Source organism: Danio aesculapii, chromosome 1, assembly GCF_903798145.1.
Source record: "Danio aesculapii chromosome 1, fDanAes4.1, whole genome shotgun sequence".
NCBI lineage: Eukaryota > Metazoa > Chordata > Actinopteri > Cypriniformes > Danionidae > Danio > Danio aesculapii.
Window position 1 is genome coordinate 34,955,901 of NC_079435.1, and position 22,619 is coordinate 34,978,519.

The following is a 22,619-nucleotide window of genomic DNA, read 5'->3' on the forward strand; positions in this document are numbered from 1 at the left end:
CTCGAAAGAGTGAGTTTAAGCCACTTGTACATTAAGGTAGCGTTCAGAAAAAACAAAACACCAGTGAAGAAACTGGACACAGAGGAACATAAACACCTACTGCCAGCTAGCGTTTCTGAAGTGTTATTGCAGAACAACACACACAGAAGTATAAATGCACGGCTACGCGCAAATCAGGCAGCATAATTTAAATATTAGATAAATATAATGGTCCAAAGCGCATCAATTGATCGGTAATTAAATGGGAAAAAAAGAAAAATAGAATGCGTATATATATATATATATATATATATATATATATATATATATATATATATATATATATATTATTTTATTTTTTTTTTTTTAAATATTAGACACACATTTGATGCTTGTAGTTTCACAAGATGCACGTCCACAACTTCACGCATTGGGTTACAGTCTCCGTGTTCATTCCTTTACTTCCACTGTGTCTTTTCAGCTGAGGGAACAGAACCAACCCTGTGACATCAGACACAGCGGCATTCCAAGATGGCGGCGCCCTAGGTCTAAAGCTATAGTAAAACATGCCGTTTTCTGCTAAATAGTTACATTAATCGAGTTTGTTTAATATATTTTCATTAAAGTGGAGTCAATGTACAAAATAATGTAAACTTGACTGAGTGCATCATTTCCCCTTGAACATTTCAGTGGAAGAATTTTGCGATTGAGACAGCACTAAAAATGGCTGATGCACTAATCAGTGCACTGACTACTGAACAAGGGTGCTGACTGAGACACACCCATAGTGTGAGCAGTCAATTTACTGCTGACCAATCAGACTGTATAGTGTGTGCACATGAATTTGCTTTTAAACATGAGCTTAGACTTTACACCACATACAATCTTCTTATAAAGTGCAAGTTGGTACATGCTGAAATCACATAGAAAATTTTACAGTGTATTCCAGGGCTAACAAGCGCTGCCTGTAACACAGGAGCAAAATGCTTTAAAGCACCAGTTTTTGTGAGTTAAATAATGGTACAAATTTATGAGCATCAGAAAGGAGAGTTCCTACAAATACATATCCAGTAGGGGTGTAACGAATCAACCATTTTTTTACTTGTATTTTTTTACTTGTAGATTAAAAATGATATTTATGAATTATTATAGAGTAATCCAAAATTTGTAACGATTGCAGAGAGATCACCTCTTGCGTCATTCAAATCACATGATTTCTTAGGTTAAAGATGTTTTCTGTCACTACTTGTTTAGTCTGCATTAATGTATTCAGTGTAAAGCTGCACGATTAATCATTAAAAATTCGGGATCTCAACACCCATGCAACATAAATTTTAAATGATAGTGATTTGCATGATTATTGTTTGAATCGCTGCATTCAGTGTTTGAAAAACACAAACATCAAGAAAGTGATTCAATCTCTGACTTTTGAGTTAGTTATGAAGTTATAAACAGTCAAATAACACAAAAGTACTGGGATAACAGTTTATAGTTTAGACAAAACTACTGATGTTTATGGTAAAGATTAAAATCATCTTTACCAATCTTCATGTGCTCAAAAATGAAAGTTGTAGGCAGCAAATACATTATTTAACCAAAAGGTGACGACAACCAGCCATCAAAAATATGCCACTGAATAATTCTTCAAAAATGATCCATCTAGCAATGAAAAATGAAGTTTTGAGTAAAGAACTGAATCATTTATTGAAAACGAGACTAAAAGTAAATATGGGTTGTACATATTATGTTACATTCATACATTTAGTGTTATCAGCAACAGTAATAATAACAGTGAATTTTTCACAGTACTGAATATTTTACAATTTAATTTTATTCAGCAGGTTATTTCTTCATTTTATTTTATGAAACCAAACTTTTTTTTTGCATTACTGCAAAATTTTATATGTCTTTACATAGATGTTGTCCATGGATGGTCCGATCCGTGACTAAAAAAACATAATGTGATGATCTGAACTATAAGATTTGTGATCCGTTACACCACTAATATGCAGTATAGGTCAGTCATAAAAAACTGTAATAGCTGTTTTTTTTTGTAAATGCTGACAGTAGTTTTTAACACCAAACAAGGGACTGCAGTGGTGCAAAACATCTGGCCTTAAAATGTTTCATTGCTTTGCCATATCATATATTTTATAAAGATTGAAAACATTACCTGTCACTGTTGGGTTCTCATAAGCAGTCTGTTTCTGCTTTACTTGCTGGGTGTTGTCTGTTTTAGAGTTGGGTGTGTTGTGGTTGTTTGGTTTGTTAGCTCTCTTGGCATCCAGTTTCCTCTGACGGCAAGACTTTGCAGGCTCTGCTAGCATACGCACCTGCCTTCGAAAGGAACTAAGCACCTGAATGGCACCAGTCTTGGTCTTTTCCAGCTGAGCCTCAGCACTGCCAAACTCATCTGTGGATGAGGGCTTGTATAAGGGAAGCACATGCAGCTGCTCATCCTCAGGAATTTTTCCAATCTCACGATTATCCTCTCTTGTTAGCGTGCAGACCTGCAAGAGGTGCATGGACAGGGAGTTTTGGCCTCTTTAATTTTTGTGGTCACAACTTTGTTCTACTTTTAGAAAATATTAATTGTACAGGTCTATAACAATTAATTCCTTTTTTATCAATGTTATTATTTTTTAAATATTATGTGCATTTACTGTAAATCTTACCACAGTACTGCCCCCTTGCATGTTGTGGAGGTCTCTGTGAGCATGAGCACAGAAGTCTAGACAGGCTGTCACTCCTGAAAACGGCCGTCCTTCTTTTAGGCCCAGCCGGCAGTCCGGAGCTCTGTTTTCATGCTCTATCTATCAAATATCAATAATAGATACTTAATTAAAAAATGACATTGGTAGATGCTCCTAAGAAAATATATGTAATGTAACTCTACTACTGCTGCATATTATAGAAGGTCTCAGGAAACTCTGATTTAGAGAAAATCCGATTTATAATTGCTAACTGAGTATGATCTGAAGTAGAGAGCTATACCTGATTACTATAAGCATCAGGTGCCAATTTCTTATACACTGGGGCAATGTAGGTAGCAAGACCTTGGAGGTTTCGTTCAATTTTCTCCTCCTGTAAGGCAATCAAGAATACTCTGGTTATTTCTAACTTTGAATGTTATTTGTTGTGTGTTTGTGTGAGCATCTCACCTCCTTGGGATCATCAGCAAGCAACTTGAACTTGCGAGGAATTTTACTCCTAGCAAATTTGCAGCCATTATAGTACATGCTCCAGGAGCAGCCAAAGGAGAAAGAAGCTCCACAAGCATCAGCTTCCAAACCCTGACACGCACATGTTCTCCTAAGGACAGTGATGAAATGACAAAATGTTAAAGTTTAAGATGAATAACATTGATTAAGAATCTCTAGAATGTAATATTTTAGTTTGCGTGTTTCAAATTTTTGTTAAAAGCAATAAGCATTTGTCCTTACTCTTCATTTAGAGCACATCTGCGGTTGGTCAGGGCTCCATGTTTTGTTAAAGTATCACTGAGTTCCATGTAGAGACGATCAGCCAGGCTGGTTGGTATCCCTTCCCAAATTAGGATGACAACTACTACACAGGATGTCTCGCACGTGTGGCCAGCCCTCTCTCGTACCAAGACCAGGAGTTTCTCATCTACATTTGCCCTTCGTATTACCTACAAAATATGTATAAAATATATTCAAAAATGTTTTTTTTACAGAAAGCAGTTTTCAACAGACATTGCTTTCAATAGTGGGTTGTGCGGACAATGAATTTTTAATAACTGAAAGGGACAAAAAGAGGCAATATACTCAAAAAAGAACAAAGGAAGAAAAAATATACCCATTTAGCAATTGGGCAACCCAGCCCACTTTTGCCTTCCTTGCCTGTGTACACAACTTTTTCAATTCTAATAGCACTTCCAGTCATTCCAGATCTGTCAAGGAAAATGCAGTGTATTGTAAGTGAAAATAGAGCATTTATATTGTGCTCGAGAGGAGTTCATAAAAACATACCTTTCTTCCATAATTTTGCGGATGCCTGCAATATTCAATGCTGATCCTAAGTGAGTATAATATGGGCCTTCGTCCCTTTCACTGATTTGCTCTGTAGATTAAAGAATAGGAAAATTGTGCATTCTGGAAAAGGTTATCAAAAAGGTATAACTAATATAAAATTATTCAATGTCAATAAAGAAGCACATGTTGCTAAGCAATATTAAACTGTTAACATTATGAACATGCATTGTTAGCGATTTCAACTAGTGTGCATAAGCAGCACAAAATGTGCACAAACTAGAAGTCTCTTACCAACACAATGGCATGAAGGTATTTCATACTGTGTCTTCAGAGGTGTATCTATCAGATTTTTTATTGGTGTATTAAGCAACTTCATGGGTGACTCCAGAAAGCTTTGTAAGCCAGGTTCAATCTTTTTAGGTGGGGTAAAATGTTGTTGTTTGCACTGTTCCTTTACATTGCCTTCAGCACTGGTTGAGAGCACAGTCACAGCTCCAGCCATCTCCACTTTCACCTTATTGGGAGACTTAATTGCCAAAGACTTTTTTTCAAACACAGGTGAGAGTTGGTACTGTTTAAGCTGCTGCTCCATGGTAGCTAGAATACTCCTCTGCTGGTTTTCATCACATGAAGAATGAGGATGCTCTTGTTTTACCACAGCCTTTATGACTTTGGTGTGGTCTTCATGTTGCCTTTGCACTTCCATAGGTTGAGCTGGGATTTCAAAACCTGAGCAGTTTTCACTTTTTATGGTTGGCATCATTTGTCTTATGTTGTTGGGGCTTTGCCGTTCCTGCCTCTGCAGAAGGTGCATTCGCAAAGCTGCATGCCTCTGAACATCCACTTGAGCACCATGGCTTGGGAGAGACTCTCTCTGGATTTGGGCAAAGGACTCATGGAATTCAGCTTTGGTCAATGTTCGAACAGGTGTCTGAAGACCATCAGAAGCTTGTGAATGTTTTAACTGAGAAATAAGAGACTGTGAGAATTCTGAATGATTGTATATCCTATGTTGTTGAGGTTGCTGGTAGATTTGTTGTTGTGTACTAATGTTCTGTGAGCACTCTGTGAGAAAGTTTTCTCTTATGGCCTTACTTGAAACTTGAGTTTGTGCTGGTGTTTTGACACATGCAGATAACATCTGGGATTCTGAATGAAGACAGTCCTCTGTTTTAAGCCTTTTTAAGAGTGGCTCAACTTCTTGACTACGGGAAACATCTCGTGATAGTGGAGATGCTTGCATATTCTGCCTATCCTGAGGGAGCTGATTGGAAAATGTGCTGGTGGCTTGCTGATGAGGCTCAGCAGGTGGTAGTTGGGAAAGGAAGCTCGGGGATAGTATCTGGTCTTGATCATCTTTGCATAATTGCTGGGACATATGTTGCGGGTTGTTAAATTGCATCTTAATATGATTGTGCATACCAGAATTTCTCTGTTGACTTTCTGGGGCAGCACTGTGGGAAAATTGTGTAGGAGGTAGCATGCTTTTGTTCTCTTGTGCCTTAATTTCATGTGAGGGGAAACTGGAATTACTGAAATTGTGAGATTGAAAGTTGTTTGGGTGCATGGAATTTATACATTGACTTTGTCTCTGTGGGACTGTGTGTTGCTGCATGTGGGTCTGTGGGGGGAACAAATCCCACATCTGGGAGTGGTCAGTAGATGGCGTTGAAGCAGAAGTTGAGTTTAAATCTATCCATTCCATCTGGGGATCTGTACTCTTTGACTGTGTTTTTCCTAGTCCTGATTTAGGCTTGTTGTCTTGGTCATTGCATTGATTTTGAGAAGAGGAAGTACATGACTGGGGAATCAACTTGCTCTCTACTGCTTGTGGCTCATGAGTCTGTTGCTGAAGCAAGGAAAAGTCTCTGATGCCATGGAGGTTTTCATCAGTTGTTTTTTTCTGTGGCACTTTAATCTGGGGGTTATGCTGACCTGTCTGAGAGGTTTGTGTGGGGGAACCTGCTGTCACCGGAGGCAGTATGTAAGATTCATGACTTAAATTCTGATTGGAATTGGAAAACATGTTTAAAGACTCAGAGTCATTTGGAAGGCCTTCTCTATCTTCTTGAATTTGCGAGGAACCATTGACGACTGTCTGTGATGGCACATTAGACTCTGAATCCTCCTGACTCAACTCTGGCAGGTCAGAGAGAGAATAAGCAGGCTTCTTTTGCTCAGCTGCAAAGCTGGAGTATCCATTTACTGCAAGTTCAGAGTTTTGTACTTCAGGAGGTGCCTTGACAAGTGTCTCTGAGGCAGATATTTGGGGTGAAATAGGAAAACCTGAGGTAAATGAAGGTGAAGAAGTTGCCTGATCAGGCAGGTTGCTGGTGACCTGATCTACTTGAGATGAATTGGTTTGAGGTGCAATGGACACATGCTCTGGGTAATACTGAGACAATGTTTTCTCTAAGAGGTCACCAGTTGTACCCTTTACTGAAGGGGGGCTTGTTGTAGCACCATTGGGCATTTGAACCTGCGTGTTCCGTGACAGTGAGAATAAATCACCATTTGAAAAGTTACAGTTTATTTTACCATGTGTTAAATCCCCTGCCTTGTTATGTTTGGGGAATACCTCTAATCGTTTTTCCATTCCTGCCTCACTTTTATCCCAAATCCTCGGGTTCTCATTTCCATTCACCAATGTTTTGGTCTGGTGAAAGTCCAAAAGTGCCTGTTCATGTTCACTAAGAGCATGTTTCATCTGTCCATTCATTCCAAACATACTTTGATCAAATATCCCCTGCAAGTTAGCAGGGACCTTCTGCTGAGACAAGACTTCGGGTGACTGATCTCCATTTTGGTGCTTGGTGAGAAGGTCTGTCTGCTGAGTGGCACTGATTTTTGCAAGTATATGACTTTTTTCCGTCTCATTGCTGGTCTTTTCTGTTTCCATCTGGTCTGCTCTGGGTCCATTCACAAGGCTGCCCTACATAGAAGAATGGAAAAAATATCAATAATTGTAAAAATATATCATGTACTGTAGTTAGCATAATGTTCTTATGTAATAGTGAGGCAAGGGCTAACGATCTGCACTGTTTATACAATTGCAAGATTATGGAAAGTAGAAACCTTATCAAGACCTTAAGTTTACTCAATCTAATGTATTCTAGATATAACATTACTTCACTCTTTTTGTGTGTACAGGAAGCATGAATTATGTTAAGATATGCTGAAAATTGGTAAGCAAGAAAAACAAGATAGAAAAAGTTGTTTTCCCTCTCTAGCCACTGCTTGTGCTGCCTATGTCTGAAATAAGTCTTTTAAAATTAAAAAAACACTTGTCATTTTTTGCATGCTTTGGGTTTTCCAGTAGCTCACAGGCAAGGGTTGTGTAGTACATATACCCATACCAATGGCCTTTACTCTGCTTTAACTTGTTATTGAATCTCACAGATTCAGTTAAAACCACTGCCCCATTATTAGCTAAATATTTAATTACAAGTAATGGTACTAGGCATCTCAGTGTTTAATGTTGGCCATGTCTCCATGTTCAGTATTTAGATTTGACCATATATGCTTAAAAGCTCCCTTTATATATATATATATATATATATATATATATATATATATATATATATATATATATATATATATATATATATATATATATATATATATATATATATTTATTTATTTATTTATTTATTTATTTATTTATTTTTAAGCTCCTAGTACTATGTTCATCCTTTTCCAAACTCTTTTGACTTTCTTTCTTATGTTGAACACAAAATAATGTGAAAGCTGAAAACTGTAACCATTTCACATTACAGGCTCACAGCTTTCTTCAAAATATTTTATTTCGTGTTCAACAGAGGAGTGAAATTCACAATGGTTTGAAACCACATACAGGTGAGTAAATTGTGAGTCAATAAATTTTTTGGGGGGTGAACTATCCGTCTAAGTGCCTTTAGGGACAAGAAAAACCTTTTTGCTGTGGTCAATATGGAATTATTATACTAACTTGCATTTACCCTTGCATTAGTTTGTAGAAAGTCAGTCCTCTGTAGAACATTTACATTTTCAAAATTCAAAAACACGTTCCTCATTTTTGTCACCAAATCTACAGATTTATATAGAAATAACTGGCACAGATGTCATGGATTCTTTATGAATTCTTTCTATCTATTTAAGTACAAAACATCTTTGAAATGGATGGCTAGTCTACTCGCACTTTACCATTGAGTGATTATGATTTTGATTTAGTAGAGTTTAGAAACAGATTATTTTATTTATATTATATTATATTATATTATATTATATTATATTATATTATATTATATTATATTATATTATATTATATTATATTATATTGTTTAAAAACATTGCAAAATACCTTGTTGTGACATTCATAATGTACACAGTCACATTGGATATTTTTTTTACTTTATATTTAAAATGTAATATTGAATAAATACTGTAACCAAGTACTGGATGATCATAATGACATGTTTTAAATTTAATTCTATTGTCATCTTCAAGGAGGGTGTGACTGGTTAAGAGCTTGCATGTGTGCTATATGAAGCTTGAATATGGATCCATTCCAGATCCGTTTCAGAGCTTCCAAACAGCTGACAAAAGCCAAACAGCTTGACACAGTTGGATAAATCCACACCGAAAGCAACAGACACACACACACACGCACGCACGCACAAATCCCTGAGAAGGAATGACATAGCACGAGATCTCAGCTGAAAGCTTTCTTCATTTGCGCTATACACAAAGAGATTGCGTTGGCTATATAATAATAATAATAATAATAGTAATAATAATAATAATAATAATAATAATAATAATAATTCTGACTTTAACTATATATATATATATATATATATATATATATATATATATATATATATATATATATATATATATATATATAGTTGAAGTCAGAATTATTATTATTATTAGCCCCCCTGTTTATTTTTTCCTCCCAATATCTGTTAAACGGAGAAAAGATTTTTTTCAACACATTTTTAAACATAACAGTTTTAATAACTCATTTTTAATAACTGATTTCTTTTATCTTTGCCATGATGACAGTAAATAATATTTGACTATACATTTTTCAAGACACTTCTATACAGCTTAAAGTGACATTTTAAAGGCTTAACTGGGTTAATAAGGTTAACTAGGCAGGTTAGGGTCATTAAGCAAGTTATTGTATAACGATGGTTTGTTCTGTAGACTATTGAAAAAGAAATAGCTTAAAGGGGCTAATAATTTTGACCTTAAAATGTTTTTAAAAAAATTAAAAACTCCTTTTATTTTAGCCAAAATAAAACAAATAAGACTTTCTTCAGAAGAAAAAAAATTATCATAAATACTGTGAAAATTTCCTTCCTCTGTTAAACATTGTTTAAGAAATATTTAAAAAAGAAAAAAATTAAAGGGGGGCTAATAATTCTGAATTCAACTGTATATATCGGATTACATATAATTAAAAAAGGAAGACATTTTTTAATTAAAACAGACTTTTTATTAAAATATGTGCTATCAGAAGTTCACTGGATAATCCAGGGCCTGTGAGTGCATTAATGAGTCTTTCTGTTACTTAAAACACAGCAAACATTTTCAAACAAATTCTTATCTTCTTTATCTTGTCACTTGACAAGTAGGAGTGGCTTTGAATTCAGTTTGTTGTCCATCCTGTTTTTCTTTTCTCCTTTGCAAATTCTATGTGTATTTTAAAATGACCTCAAATTATTGTGATCTACCACTGTAACACATACAATTGTACAACTGATCAGTGCTTTGCTTGATGAAGCAATACAACCAAGAAAGCATATAGCTAGTACAGCAATAGCATTTATTCTTAAGTTATTTAACAGTTCCTTAGCCTCAGGGTTGCACCATTTAGTCAGTTGGGAGTGAACTTTCAGGTTTTAAATGATTTAAGTTGACCCTACAATACAGACAAGTGAATTATTATTAGTATTATTCTATCACGACGAGGCAGGAGTTTGTGTTTTGAGAAGTTTGTGTTTAAAAGTCAGAGGTTTCAAAATACAATTATAGGGTCTGATAGTAAACTTGACTTGATGTTTATTTACGTTTGTTTTACAATCAGAACTAATACGAAACATCACACATGGACTACAAAACCAGACTTATGTTGCATAGGAATATTTTTGGCAGTAGCCAAGAATATACTGTATGGGTCAAAATAATACATACAATGCATTTAATTTCCAATAGGGCTGTGCGATGTGGGGAAAATATCTAATTGCTTTTTTTTTTCTGACAAATATTGCGATTGCGATTTGATTTCGCCATTTAAATTTGTAGTCAAGCTTCAGCTCAATAATCTGTAAGCCATGGCAACAATTCTGCGACAGCTCTTAAAAATTACCTGTTTTTGTTGGGTGTCTGTGATTTTGAAACCATATATTCCCATATTAGCGATGTCCAGTTTTTCTTTAATATTATTTGTCTATTGCTTTTAAAGCAGCAAACGCCACTATACCAATTGTCCGCACTTTCCTGTTTGTTTTAGTTCGGTTGCACAATTGTGATTGATTAATTGGCTAGTAAGACTGTCACACACAAACGGCAGTCACACATTTGCTCTGGGTGGGGAAAATTAAATAATACATATATATTTATCACAGCCTCTTCAGATTAGCAAATAGCAATGTTTCAGATTGCGATTCGATTTTGATTAATCGCACAGCCCTAATTTCCAACCATTATAAGAATATTAAGTTCCATGATGATTTCCATGAATCTTTTACTGAAAATATATCAAAACTAAATTTTAGATTAGCATAGTAATTGCTAAGCAGTTCATTTGGACAATTTTAAAGGTGATTTTGTATTTAGATTTTATTTGAACCCACACAATGTAAAAAAGTTCATGGTCAAAAAATTTAACAATGGTATATGTGTTTGATTGGACTCAATATGTGTGTAAACTGACCATAATGAAGTCATCCGCTTGAATTTCTAAAGCATTGAATGTATATATATAATGTATTGATATATATAATAATTTTTTTTTATTATTGTTTTTTTTATTTATTATTTGTTAAATATATAAATGGATAACGTCATGTAGCATGATGTGCATGTGAGCTTTAGTAAACATGGTGCTGTTGAGTATTTGCCTTGAGTGAAACTTCATCCCTCGGTTCCTCCCACTGTAATTTGATCATAGAACTCATGTGCAAGTGTGCTTTAAATGTCACGCATGCAAGGTTGTAAAAGTGTCTTTCTCACTCTTCTGCTCCGATCATTAACCATGCTTTACATACAGACAAGGAAACAAGTTCAGCAAGTATGACAGCCTTCACAGTCAACTTTTAATTACTATTTTGACATGAGCTTAACAACTATGACTTGAAAACATATTTTTCAAATTGGTATATAGAGTAACAAAAGAAACCGCAAGTCAGGAAACGTAATCAGGATCAGCGCTTCTTTCCCTTTAAAGTTTCATGCTGCCATTGGAATGTGTTTTTATTTTAGGGGGGCAAACTGTTACTCTCACACCATTCAAAACATCAGCATTATGACATCAGGAAACAAAATGATTAAACCTAACAAACTATTTTAGCTTGGGCTCTGAACAACACAGCCTAAGCCTTAAGAGTGCCGCCAATATCCGTGACATTTTCTTATTTTCTATAAGAAAGCAGAAGACATAAGCATAAGAATGGAAACAAAGGAAGAAGCCCTTTGAAATGAACTGGTATTTATAGAGAATCAGCATGTGTACGGGGGAAGGTATAAGCCTTGTCTCAGAGAGAGAGAGTTTGGAGGTGAGAGATTTGATTTTGTTATGTATTGCTCACATGTATAATATTTAGAATTTAATTTCAGAAAAAAAAAAATTAAAAGTTGTATGCTTTTAAAGTTGCTCCATTTTTTTCTTGCCTGTGCACTCTTTGTTCATCCCCAATGACATTTCAAATCCTCTTTGTGGGAGAGGATTTGAAGAGAGGTAGATTACTTCAAAAGCTGGGCAGATATACACTTCTGTTTGTAATTTCACCCACAGCTTGGTCCCCTCTGAAGAGTCCAGTCTGTGTTGAACCTGCCATTGTCCTTTGTTGCTAATAGAAGGCAGATGTGGCTGTGCTCTAACATTTTGCAGTCACTTGAATTCTTTGTGCTCTCGTTTACTCCAAATGGCCTTTGTATGACCTGCAACTTATGATTATGTTAAAGTTTAGGTTTTTTTTTGTCATAAAATACTGGTGCCAAATTTTTGCATAATCAAGCTGACCTAGAAAAAATTAGCAACCTATGATTGTTAAAATTAGTTTTTGTTTTGTAAGATTGAGGGGTGCCAACTTTGTGGTGACAAACTGTTTTGGAAAGAAGTATTAATAAATGTCTGTTAAATGAAATTCATTGAAATTTTTGATAAAATCAGAAACATTTATAAACATATATCTAGCTGAACATTTAATCAGATTTTTTTTACTTCTAAATTTCTTGCAGCATATTTATTTACATTTTAGAAATAAAAGGAGAAGTGAAGTTAATGGGGCTATGTTTAAAATTGTAATGTCTTAATAGCTTTTTTTATTGCCAGTGTTTAAAGAGCTAAACTTTAGACCTTCCCCAAAATAAGTCTGTGGACTTTGTATGTTTGTAAGTAAAGGACTGATGACATTTTTTGACAAGAAAATCTAAAGTATGTGCTGTTTACTTGTGTTTCAGAAAGCCTTTGTCTGTTTTCATGAACAATGAAATGAATAGGTATGCATTGTTAAAGTAATGCAGCAGCTCTTTACTAAAATGTTTCATGCAAAGAAAATGGGTTATTGAAAGTATAGACAGATCTGTGTATAAGCAAACTCTGCATTTTAAACGTTATTTTATTATCAAACTTTCTTAATAGTACAAATTTGATTACCTCATCTATTAATCCATTGCAGAGCTTGTTCATATTAATACGATCAAGTGTTTTCTTCACGGCTGTGTTCTCACCCTTATTAATTTTCTTGTTTGTTTATTTTGTTATTAGTGGAAAGAGTACAGCACTTATTTGCATATTCATCTAATAATCACTGTGTCTGGATGTTCATCTATTGCTGCAAAGGTATTTCTAAATTTTACTTCTAATGAAAGTCCATACAGCATATCAATTTATGATATTCGGTTACAATAGTTTAGCTGTTGCTAAAAACAAGGATTTACAGTTATAATGTATTGTTTTGGAAATGATTGTTTGTACTGATGTTAGTCAGTCCCAACTTAAATTCCGGCTAGGAGCATGCGCAACTAGGAGCTGATAAACAAAAGATTAAGCTGTAGTACTCTATTTGGTTATCTTTCCTTCCCTGTTGTGGTTTAAGAGTGTTTGATAATTAACCCAGCATAGGTTGCAACTGACTGTAGAAGTCTAGCTATACCGGTGTAAACCTACTGACCCTTTTGGTTCAGATGCAAACACAGACAGCAGGCACAGTAAACGCAGGCAGAGATTACTACAGTGTGATTCACATGTAATTGAGCACATTCTGCCATACAACATCCTGCTTTTTCCTAAAATTAACTTTCAAACTACACCTCTATTATACGTTTCTCTAGGCTTCTTTCTTTCTCCTCTTATTCCCGCTGCTTCAGCTCCATGTCTTTGTGTCTGCACCAGTCAATATATCTGGCTAATTTGATGAACTGTGCTCAGCGCGAAGCAAATTTTTTTTCAGAGAGCGTGGTAGCCATGGTGATCATTATATTGGTTCTGCATGGCCATCTGCCCTAAACATTAACCGAGCATGACTGACTGACACAGAAAGAGAAAATGTGAAAGAGTGAACGCATGTGCTGAGCACATTGATTCTGTTGTGATCGAATCTCGTTTATAGATATGTGACAGGGTTTTATTTACTATCATCACATGAAAGCTCATCCTCCAGATCTTCCATCTTAGAGGTTAAGGCCTTCAATTGCCCTTAGAGCTACAAAGCAAAGCTGAAATATATTATTTGCCCATGGCAAGCTTGAGAAGGCCTCTACCAATATTTTAGTAAAACTAAAAAATATAACACAAACATAAATGCAATTCATGGCATTTTTGCTGCTGAATAAACAACAGAGGCATTCAAATGCAACACTTTTTCCCTTTTCGCACTAATTATGATTATAGGGTAGAATTTCATTATGTTATTATTACACGTTTGAAATAATTGATTCTGATATTCTCACTCGCTTCATTTCAAGGTATGTTATTCCAAGATAACAACCACTGAATTTAATAACATCAATATTAATATCATCGTGACTGTCAGGGAATACGTTTATGTTTATAAATGATATGCTTGTCTGTCAAGCTGCTGTTTTTGACTGTTTATCTTGTGACTTAATAATACATATGTTAGTTTATGCAACATTCAGCTGTTTTCATTTCTGCCAGATTTGCCGTTAAATAATTAATAGACTATTACGACTTTTTTGTGTACATTTTTAAATGTTTTTTTTGGTTGTTTTTTTTGGCAAATAGCCATTGTAATAAGCGGAATAAAGTATATCCTGGTAGTTGATATTTGAGTCGGCCTACCAATAAATCCATTGGCCTTAAATTAAAATGGCTCTCACCATTATTCTTCATTTGATATTGTTATTCTTCATTTGATATTTGTATTATTAAATGAATATTTTTTTTTGTCATGAATCGTTTATACGAGACTTTAATTATCATTTATAAGGGATTTACAAAGCATAAATAGTGCTCACTTTAGATCATGTCACTAAACTGCATGAAGTTGTGTTAATAAAGCATTTATTAGCATACAAAGTAACCATTAACGTATCTGCGAAAACCACCAACTACCCTTAAATAACTGGTTTGTAAATAATGCAATACTTAATTTAGTAATGAAAAATTAATCATTAACAAAGTATGAAATCATTATAATGTAATACAACAATAACAATGTAATGCAATAATTAAGCACATTATAAATGTGCTTGTTACGATTTCAGTATTTGTAGCTGTATAATCTGCTTACTATGTCTAGAGTTAATGCTTAACAAATGGTGAATGAACTATTTGCTATAATGCTTAATAGATTATTCATAGTGTGCAGTTGTTATAAAGTGTTACCCTTTTTTGGATACATTTTTTTATTTCTTTTCCACATAAGAGGCCATACAAAATCCCCCAGATGTCATTTACAATAGAACAAAAAGCTAATTTTTAACCCCTGTGTTTCTCTATTTTTTTTTATCTGATACTACATGAGTATATACAGAGTTTTAGTGCTTGCATCAGAGCTACCTCTATATGTATGGATTTTTCAATGTAAACTGGTAAGAATGTTTTATTAAAGAGCTTAAAGATGGGTAAAAAAGGGTAAACTGTCATGTAAGGATGCTCTGATCTATCGGCCGAAGATCAGTATCGGCCGATAATCACATTGTATGACTCGATCGGCGAGTCTCCCGCATATTCATAGCAGCTCCGTGAGGCCCACAAATCATGGTGACGAGAGTGGATGTTGAGCAAGAGAACAGATTGCGAGAGACACATCGATGTTCCAACCAAGCATTACAGTTGTTGGGTTAAATTTATAGAGCAATAAAGATATGTCAAGTTGCAACGCAAACGTTTTTTTTACCAAATTGTTTTTAATCTGTTTTATCTATTATTTTCTGTAAAGCTGCTTCTGACCATTCACATGTCCACACTAATGGTTATAAGAGAAGTGTTTATGGGATTATGTGCTACAATCTTTATTTATTCTCGTAGGTAAGGTGAGATCTCCACTTAAGTTTCATACTTAGAGGGAAAATGTGCTTTATGCATTATAAAGCTTGAAGCATAAGAATCGGTACTCGCTATCGGCCGATCACCATGACAGGGACTCTGTATTCGTATCGGCTGCATTTGATAGTGTACAGTATGTGATATGCTATTTTCATTTTTTCCCCCAATCAGATATTTGACATCCAAACTGCTGGGATACCGGCCTGTACATAATAAAATATTCCTACTTTCACTTAAATCTTATTCTGAGAAAACTAAACATATTTTAGCACCACTTTTCAGACTTTCATTTTGAAATGTCAACGTATTAGCATTTTTGCTAAAATAAATATATTGCCATAGGCACGTTTTTGTAATGCATTTTGTTTGTTTCATGGTTGTTCCAGTTATGCTGGTGGCCAGCCATAAGAAAACTTAAGCTCGTATCCAGCACATAAACCAGATTTTATCTGTCTACTATCAAATATTTAGCACTGAACCGGAAAGCTCTCACTTTCTTCATATTTCAAATGTGAATGAGTAGACACAGGATGAAAGAACCCTTCTGGAACCCTTGGCAAATATAATATGCAGTTTAAATTACTGGAAGTGCTTATTATAGCCAAATAATAGACAAAATAATATTTGATTTACACAGACTTTCTGAAAAAATTTGTGCTCAGTCTAATCCACTGTAAGACTGTCTTCATCTCCATGATCATATTGTATGTTTACGTCTACATAGAATTTAAGTTCTATCATAGAGTAATTATATCTCATTATTTCATAAAAGTTATACAAACTTATTCACAACTACCAAATTCAGCAGGAGCATTGCTTCAAATGCTAAGCCAACATTTCCAACATTTTCTTAACATTTTCCAAGTTTTGTTGATTGGTGAAACAACTTAAAAGTTATCAGAAATCACTTGAAAATATTTTAAAATGCTAAACATTTTTAGGAAAGAAAGTATAGCCAAGCCCTGAAACCTGCAAGGTCAGGAGTTTTTAAAAGTTATATTAATAGGTTATATTAATTGTATCTTGCTATTTTATTTATGCATCATGGTATGCTGATGGTTAGCATCAACATAGTCAAGGCACTGGAGAACTGAGCGAACAACTGCATTTGTTTGGGTTTAGTTTAGGGCTGGATGATAAATCGAGATAAAACTGCACTCGCAATTCAGCAAATTTTGCAATTATCATGCACATCTTTTCAGAAAAGCAGTAGTAATTCTCCTCCAAAGGCAAAAGGGCACTCTCTCTAGTTGCGCGCAAACATGGAAGATGCTCTAAAAAACACCTAGCGGTTAGTGAATAAACAGAAGATTTAACTTCTTTCATTGCTTCGACATGACTAACAAACACAACATTACGACAACATATGATTTATCTGCTTCTTATTATAATTTTCCTGATAATAAAGTATTTAATAATGGAATGCCTGTCACTGCTTAGAATACCATGAAATATGTTGCTTGCATTTATTTTCAAACATACACCTGAAGTTATGAAGTGAATTTGTAGTGAAAACATGCCATTACATGTAATTTTCAACTTGTTTTTAAATGTAGCAGTATGCACTTAGGGCCACACTTTACAGGGAAGCTACAGAAACACCTGCCATTATAGAACAATGATTATCTGCGAATTGATTATTTCATGATTATATTGCATGCGTTTCAATTGTGTAGCTAGACTGTGTAGTAAATGCTGCTCCATCTGAACACACATGAAAATTTACTGCTGATTACAGAACCGGATTTGCTAACAAAAAACACAGAGCAATCACCTTCTATTCATTGTGCAGCCCTAGTTTAGTTTACTATTCTTTTTTAATTTATGTTCACACAGTAATGTGATGTATAGACAGTGTAGACAGTTGTATTATATCCTAGGATGGAGGAAATGCATAGCAGCCAAAGTGCAGCAGATAGGCCTCCACACACCAACCCAACATTAGGTAGAGATGAGAGAGAAAGTCTCCCATTTAAAAAAATATGTAGCACATCTTGATGATGGCAAAATATGCTACCCAGCAGATTGTTCTACCAGTGTGTTTTTGATGTGCATTGGTGTGAGCCGTAATATTACCCAAACTCTAACCCCAACTTAGAACCATTCAAATGTAGTGTTGGAAGCTAAATTTGATGGGTAGTGTAAATGATCACAACGCCGTTCTGTGCACAGACAGGTGATTAGGACTCCATGATTGTTTGAGGTGTAAGATTTCACATGACGGATCATCATCACTTTGTTGGTGTAAATAACAAGGTGTCCAAAATAACACAGGTGAAAAAAATGTCTCAGTCTTTTGTCCTTTCTCTTTATACCTGCACTGTTTTAGTGGCATTATCCGTAAACATGTACTGTAAAAAGGTTTGTGTACACTTACTAGCTTAAAGGCCTGCTTGACACTGCTCTAAATATTGTTGAAAGCAGACAAATTCAAAATGAATTCGTTTATACTTGTATTTAGCGCTTCCAGCAGCATGTCCCACAGTGTTTAAGAATTAGGTCAGTAGGCAGAGAGGAGGCCTTTCGTGGCTGTTCAAACACATTCAACCTCATGAGCGCTTGCACAATGAAAACAGTCCGGTCAAATGTGTTTTTGAATGCCTCTAGAAGGGGTGAAAAGTGGACAAGTTCAAAATGTTTCAGACCTCGTTTACTCCTTTATTTAGTGTTTTCCAATTGTAGGTTTTAATAAGCGGGGTCTATGCACAGGGAAAAAGACTCTGAGAGGATGTGTTTACATTTAATGTTTGCTAGGAATATCTTGACTACATTGAATCACTCTCTGTCTGACCCAAATTTCATTCGATAAGATTCAGATCAACCCCTTGGTCATCTTTCACCTCTAGAAATGGATTGTAATGTCATGCAAGGCTTATGGGTAGTTTACAGTCTTGAATAACATTGAGATCCAGCTGTCTCTGTTGTAAATCTGCTGTCAGCAAGGTTACTTTAGGTTTACTAACCAATGGTGATACACTCCCGATACATTTAGTTCTCTTCTTTTCAGAATATCATTGTTTTAAAAATGACCTTGTGAAAAATCCTTATATATTTTGGCTAATATATATTCAATATTGGTTGCACCAATAGTTTATGTGTTTCCTAACATTAATTAAGTATAAACAATACTTGTACAGCGTTTTAATTATAATTAATATACTAATTACTCTTGTTAAAGAGTTGCTATTCATATGAGTTGACATGAAGTAACAATAAACAAATGCATATTCATTAACTGATTATAGCAAGCATGAAGAAATACTGTAATAAATGTATTGTTCATTGCTTGTTCATGTTAGTAAATGCCTTAACTAACAATAACTAACACAACTTTACTGTAAAGTGTTACCTATAGGTTTCATTTGTGCTGCACTGAGTGCATTGAGGCCATTGGGCTTGTGAGCAGCCTGGTTGTGATTAGTGTGTCTGCTGGTATTAGATGTGTGCACACAAACACTTGTGGACTCTCTCGCTCTCTCACACACACACACATACACACACAGCAGATTTCACAGACACATGCAACAACTTCTTGGTTGTGTTATTTCTGAGAAATTCATAGGTAAAAATTCCCCACAACCCCGAAATGACACCACATTTTTAAAAAATTTACACGTGGCACATGATCTTTTTTTTCTGAGTCTTTGATCACCAAGGGGGAAACCCATCACTCGCTGGAACTGGAAAGAAAACCTTTTGAAACCACATTTATAAATGCATCATCATGTCAGTGACCTCACAGGAAATCAATGTTTAACTTTCTGAAAAGTACAAAACCAATAATGGCTTTATTTTAAAAACTAAGCTAGTGAACAAGTACTGTAGTTTTATTTTTTTTAGTTATTCGCTGAGTTTACAAAGATATAGCTCAAAGAACTTCTCTTTAGATTTCTATAAACTTGACAGTACAGTGCCAGCCATGTGCCATGAGTTTAACTTAGATAAAGTCTTGTAAATGCAGGCATTCTGGAAAGGATCTAAATTGGTGTAGTCAATGAGCTGGCTTTCCAATAAGTTCCTTCGCCGGTGTAAGTACACTTCTCTACCTAACCGTGTGACTGGGTTGTGAGGTAGTGTTTGTAAACAGAGTGAGCATGTGCGCTTACGCACGTGGAGTTCACTCTTCATTTGATGCCCTTGTAAATTCAGTCCAAGATTAAATCGCTGCAACAATACATACACTAATACCTCCTCAGTTTGCGGCGTAGCTAGCATTAAACATTTACCGACTGCTTTAAAACATGAGACAAAGATATGGCTTTATTATCTAGTTTTCGCAACAATTTGCACTTAAAGTATTGTGAAATTGCAAGTAAGGGTAATACAAGTTATAAACTAATTTGCTATGCTTTACTAAGTTATTAAATAAAAAAAATAATATTCCTTGGACAGTTTGGTGAATGGCTAAAGTCAAACATTTACTGACTTATTTAAAGATGAGACAAAGACATTGCTTAATTATCTAACTATAGTGACTTATTACTATTACTAAATAAAGTGCAATAAAGTTAAGTTACTATGCAGTATTAAGTTATAAAGTAAATGACTTTTATGGACCAAGTGTTGTCATAAGTTATGTAATATATGGTATTTTTATGAAAAACAAAAAACTGTAAGCAGAGGTCCATTTATATCAACATAAATATTTTTACTCACAATTTATACCAAACAACAAATCGCATAAAGAGCTATTTTATTATTGAAAGTTTATACAGTATAAAGGACACTGCACTTGACTCTTTCCAGGTCTCTTCATTGTTGTTTGCATTAGCATTCGCACCACCTTTCTGTTGTGTTTATTGACAACACTCAATAAAGCATCCCCTTGCAGGCATGGGTTAACTTCCACACTTCTCAACAGAATGTCAGAATACACAAACTAAATACACAAAATAAGGGCACAGGACTTTTATCTGTATTATGATGCAAATTCTAATAGGGCTGTTAAAATCAGTTAAGCAAAGGTGGCGTTTGCAATTCATTAGCACTGATAAAAGAGTGCTGTTGTTGTCTTTAGTAACAGTTGGCTTAAGCTAATACATTTGATTGCTGCACGTCAAAAGCAACAGTGACGTCAAAACTATAGCTGAATAATGCAGATTTGATTATATACAGCTTAATGTTGACTTTATTAAATCAACGGCCAAATTTGAACTTAATGTCAAACATGTTCCAGGGAACTATGACCCACCATGGACTCTGAATATAGTAACACTTTAACTTTACCAGTGCATTAATGAACAGTGAAAAGTAACATTTTAAATTGTTTGTTAAAAATACATTGATAGTTCATGAAAAAGCTCTGATATGTTAAATAGTATTGATTTTTGATTTGAATAATTAATACATTTCACATTTAAATATGATTAATAAATGTTTTTTCAAGTATTTAACAGTTGACTTAAAATCCGAACAAATTAAACCAAATTGGTATAGCTGAAATACTTCAAATATAATAAACAAACGAAATGTTTTTGTATACAAATAAAAGTGCATATCCTATTAATGTCAGTCAAGGCAAAAATTCCTCTCTCCAGTGGCCCTCATCTAATGGTGTTATGGGGTTGGGTTTCAGTTCTTTTTAAGCTTCTGACCTTGTGGGCTTCCACCACTACGCTCTTCTGCTTTTTTTTTTTGCTAGTCTTTGTGTCTGCTTGTCATTCACTGATGAATGCAGCGAAAGCAAGGAGCTCTAATATTCCTGGTCAAACTCCCACATTGAAATAATGCACATTACAATTAAAAGAGAAATTTAAAAAATAAGAATAATGCCATATTAAACCTTGACCAGTTTAAAGAAAAGCTTTTTGTTCTGTGAATAAATATTAAAACAAACTTATTTTCACCTCCTCTTTTTTGTAACTGCACAATACAGATGCCGGTGGAGACTGAAGAGATAAGATAATTTTGTTAGCAGTGTGACTGTTTAGTCTTGCTTCCAGCACACGAGATGCATTGAGAAATAATGCCTGAAGAATTGGCCAACAGCCTCACAAAGATCACTATTTTTTTCAGAGCAAGCACATTCCTAAAGCTGTCTACCGCACACCATCTTAGATGAAAAAAAAAATAAACAACAACAACAAAACAAATGAGATTTAAATGCTTGAAATACTGTTGGCTGCTGTGAGCCAACACACACAAAAAGAGACAGGGAGAGAGAAAGAGAGCCAGAAAATGTCAGCCATGTTGGTGAAGCTTTATCTAATATCCTTTCATTATTATGTCAACTCACGGTTTTTAAAAAGACAGTACAATGCTAACCGAGAGATGGAAGCCATTAAAAAGAGCCTGGGGGCCAGAGGGAAGAGGGCACGAACAGAAAAATACTCTCTCACCTTGTTTCAAGTCCCTCCACTTTGTAGAATTCCAACAAACCGTCTAGGTCTCCTCTTAAACAAATCCTAAAGGGCAGCCATCTTGCTTCCTTCTGTTCAGTCTATGAAACAGACTACCTCCATATCAATATTCATGGGCTGGTCTGACGTCTGCTTTCATCATCAGCAGCAGAAGCCCTGCGTTGCTGTTGGCTCTCAAAGCGCGTCCAGACGCAGCCCATAAACACACGCTCACTCTTGTATGTGCTTGTAAAGGCAGAACAGAGTGAGACAGTCCAGTGTGCAAGTGTGTACAGAACAGAGGAACTCAGACTGCTTTGCCGGCAAGCTGAAGTAATTGCAAAACCACTTTCCTGCTGGGTCCTCTCCACACAAAGAAACTGGGTTTCTTTGCTTCCCCCTCCTTTTTTGCTCTCTCTCTCTTTTTTTTTTTTTCCAGCCGCACACAATAGTGCACACTTTACTGGCTGCCCTGAAGCACCGGACTGGATTGCACAGTTCATGGCTTCTGTGACAAATGGAAACCAAAAACTTGCTCACGTCATTCTGTCTTACTAATTCTGAAACCTTTCTGTCAGTCTTTCT

The 22,619-nt window shown here is 35.1% G+C and overlaps 1 protein-coding gene across 1 annotated transcript in view; it reads right to left on the reverse strand.

Moving 5' to 3' along the window:
• The window catches only part of tet2 (tet methylcytosine dioxygenase 2), a 29,053-nt gene extending 6,641 nt beyond the window's left edge, over positions 1-22,412 (reverse strand). Inside the window, exons 1-9 of the mRNA XM_056459273.1 lie at positions 22,035-22,412; positions 4,266-6,906; positions 3,972-4,062; positions 3,799-3,892; positions 3,423-3,631; positions 3,141-3,291; positions 2,974-3,063; positions 2,655-2,792; positions 2,153-2,489 (exon numbers count right to left, since the gene is read on the reverse strand). Of these exons, the coding sequence (XP_056315248.1) occupies positions 2,153-2,489; positions 2,655-2,792; positions 2,974-3,063; positions 3,141-3,291; positions 3,423-3,631; positions 3,799-3,892; positions 3,972-4,062; positions 4,266-6,873 (3,718 nt within the window). The 5' untranslated portion in view covers positions 6,874-6,906; positions 22,035-22,412. The remainder of the gene's footprint in view (positions 1-2,152; positions 2,490-2,654; positions 2,793-2,973; positions 3,064-3,140; positions 3,292-3,422; positions 3,632-3,798; positions 3,893-3,971; positions 4,063-4,265; positions 6,907-22,034) is intronic.
• Between the last annotated feature and the right edge of the window lie 207 nt (positions 22,413-22,619).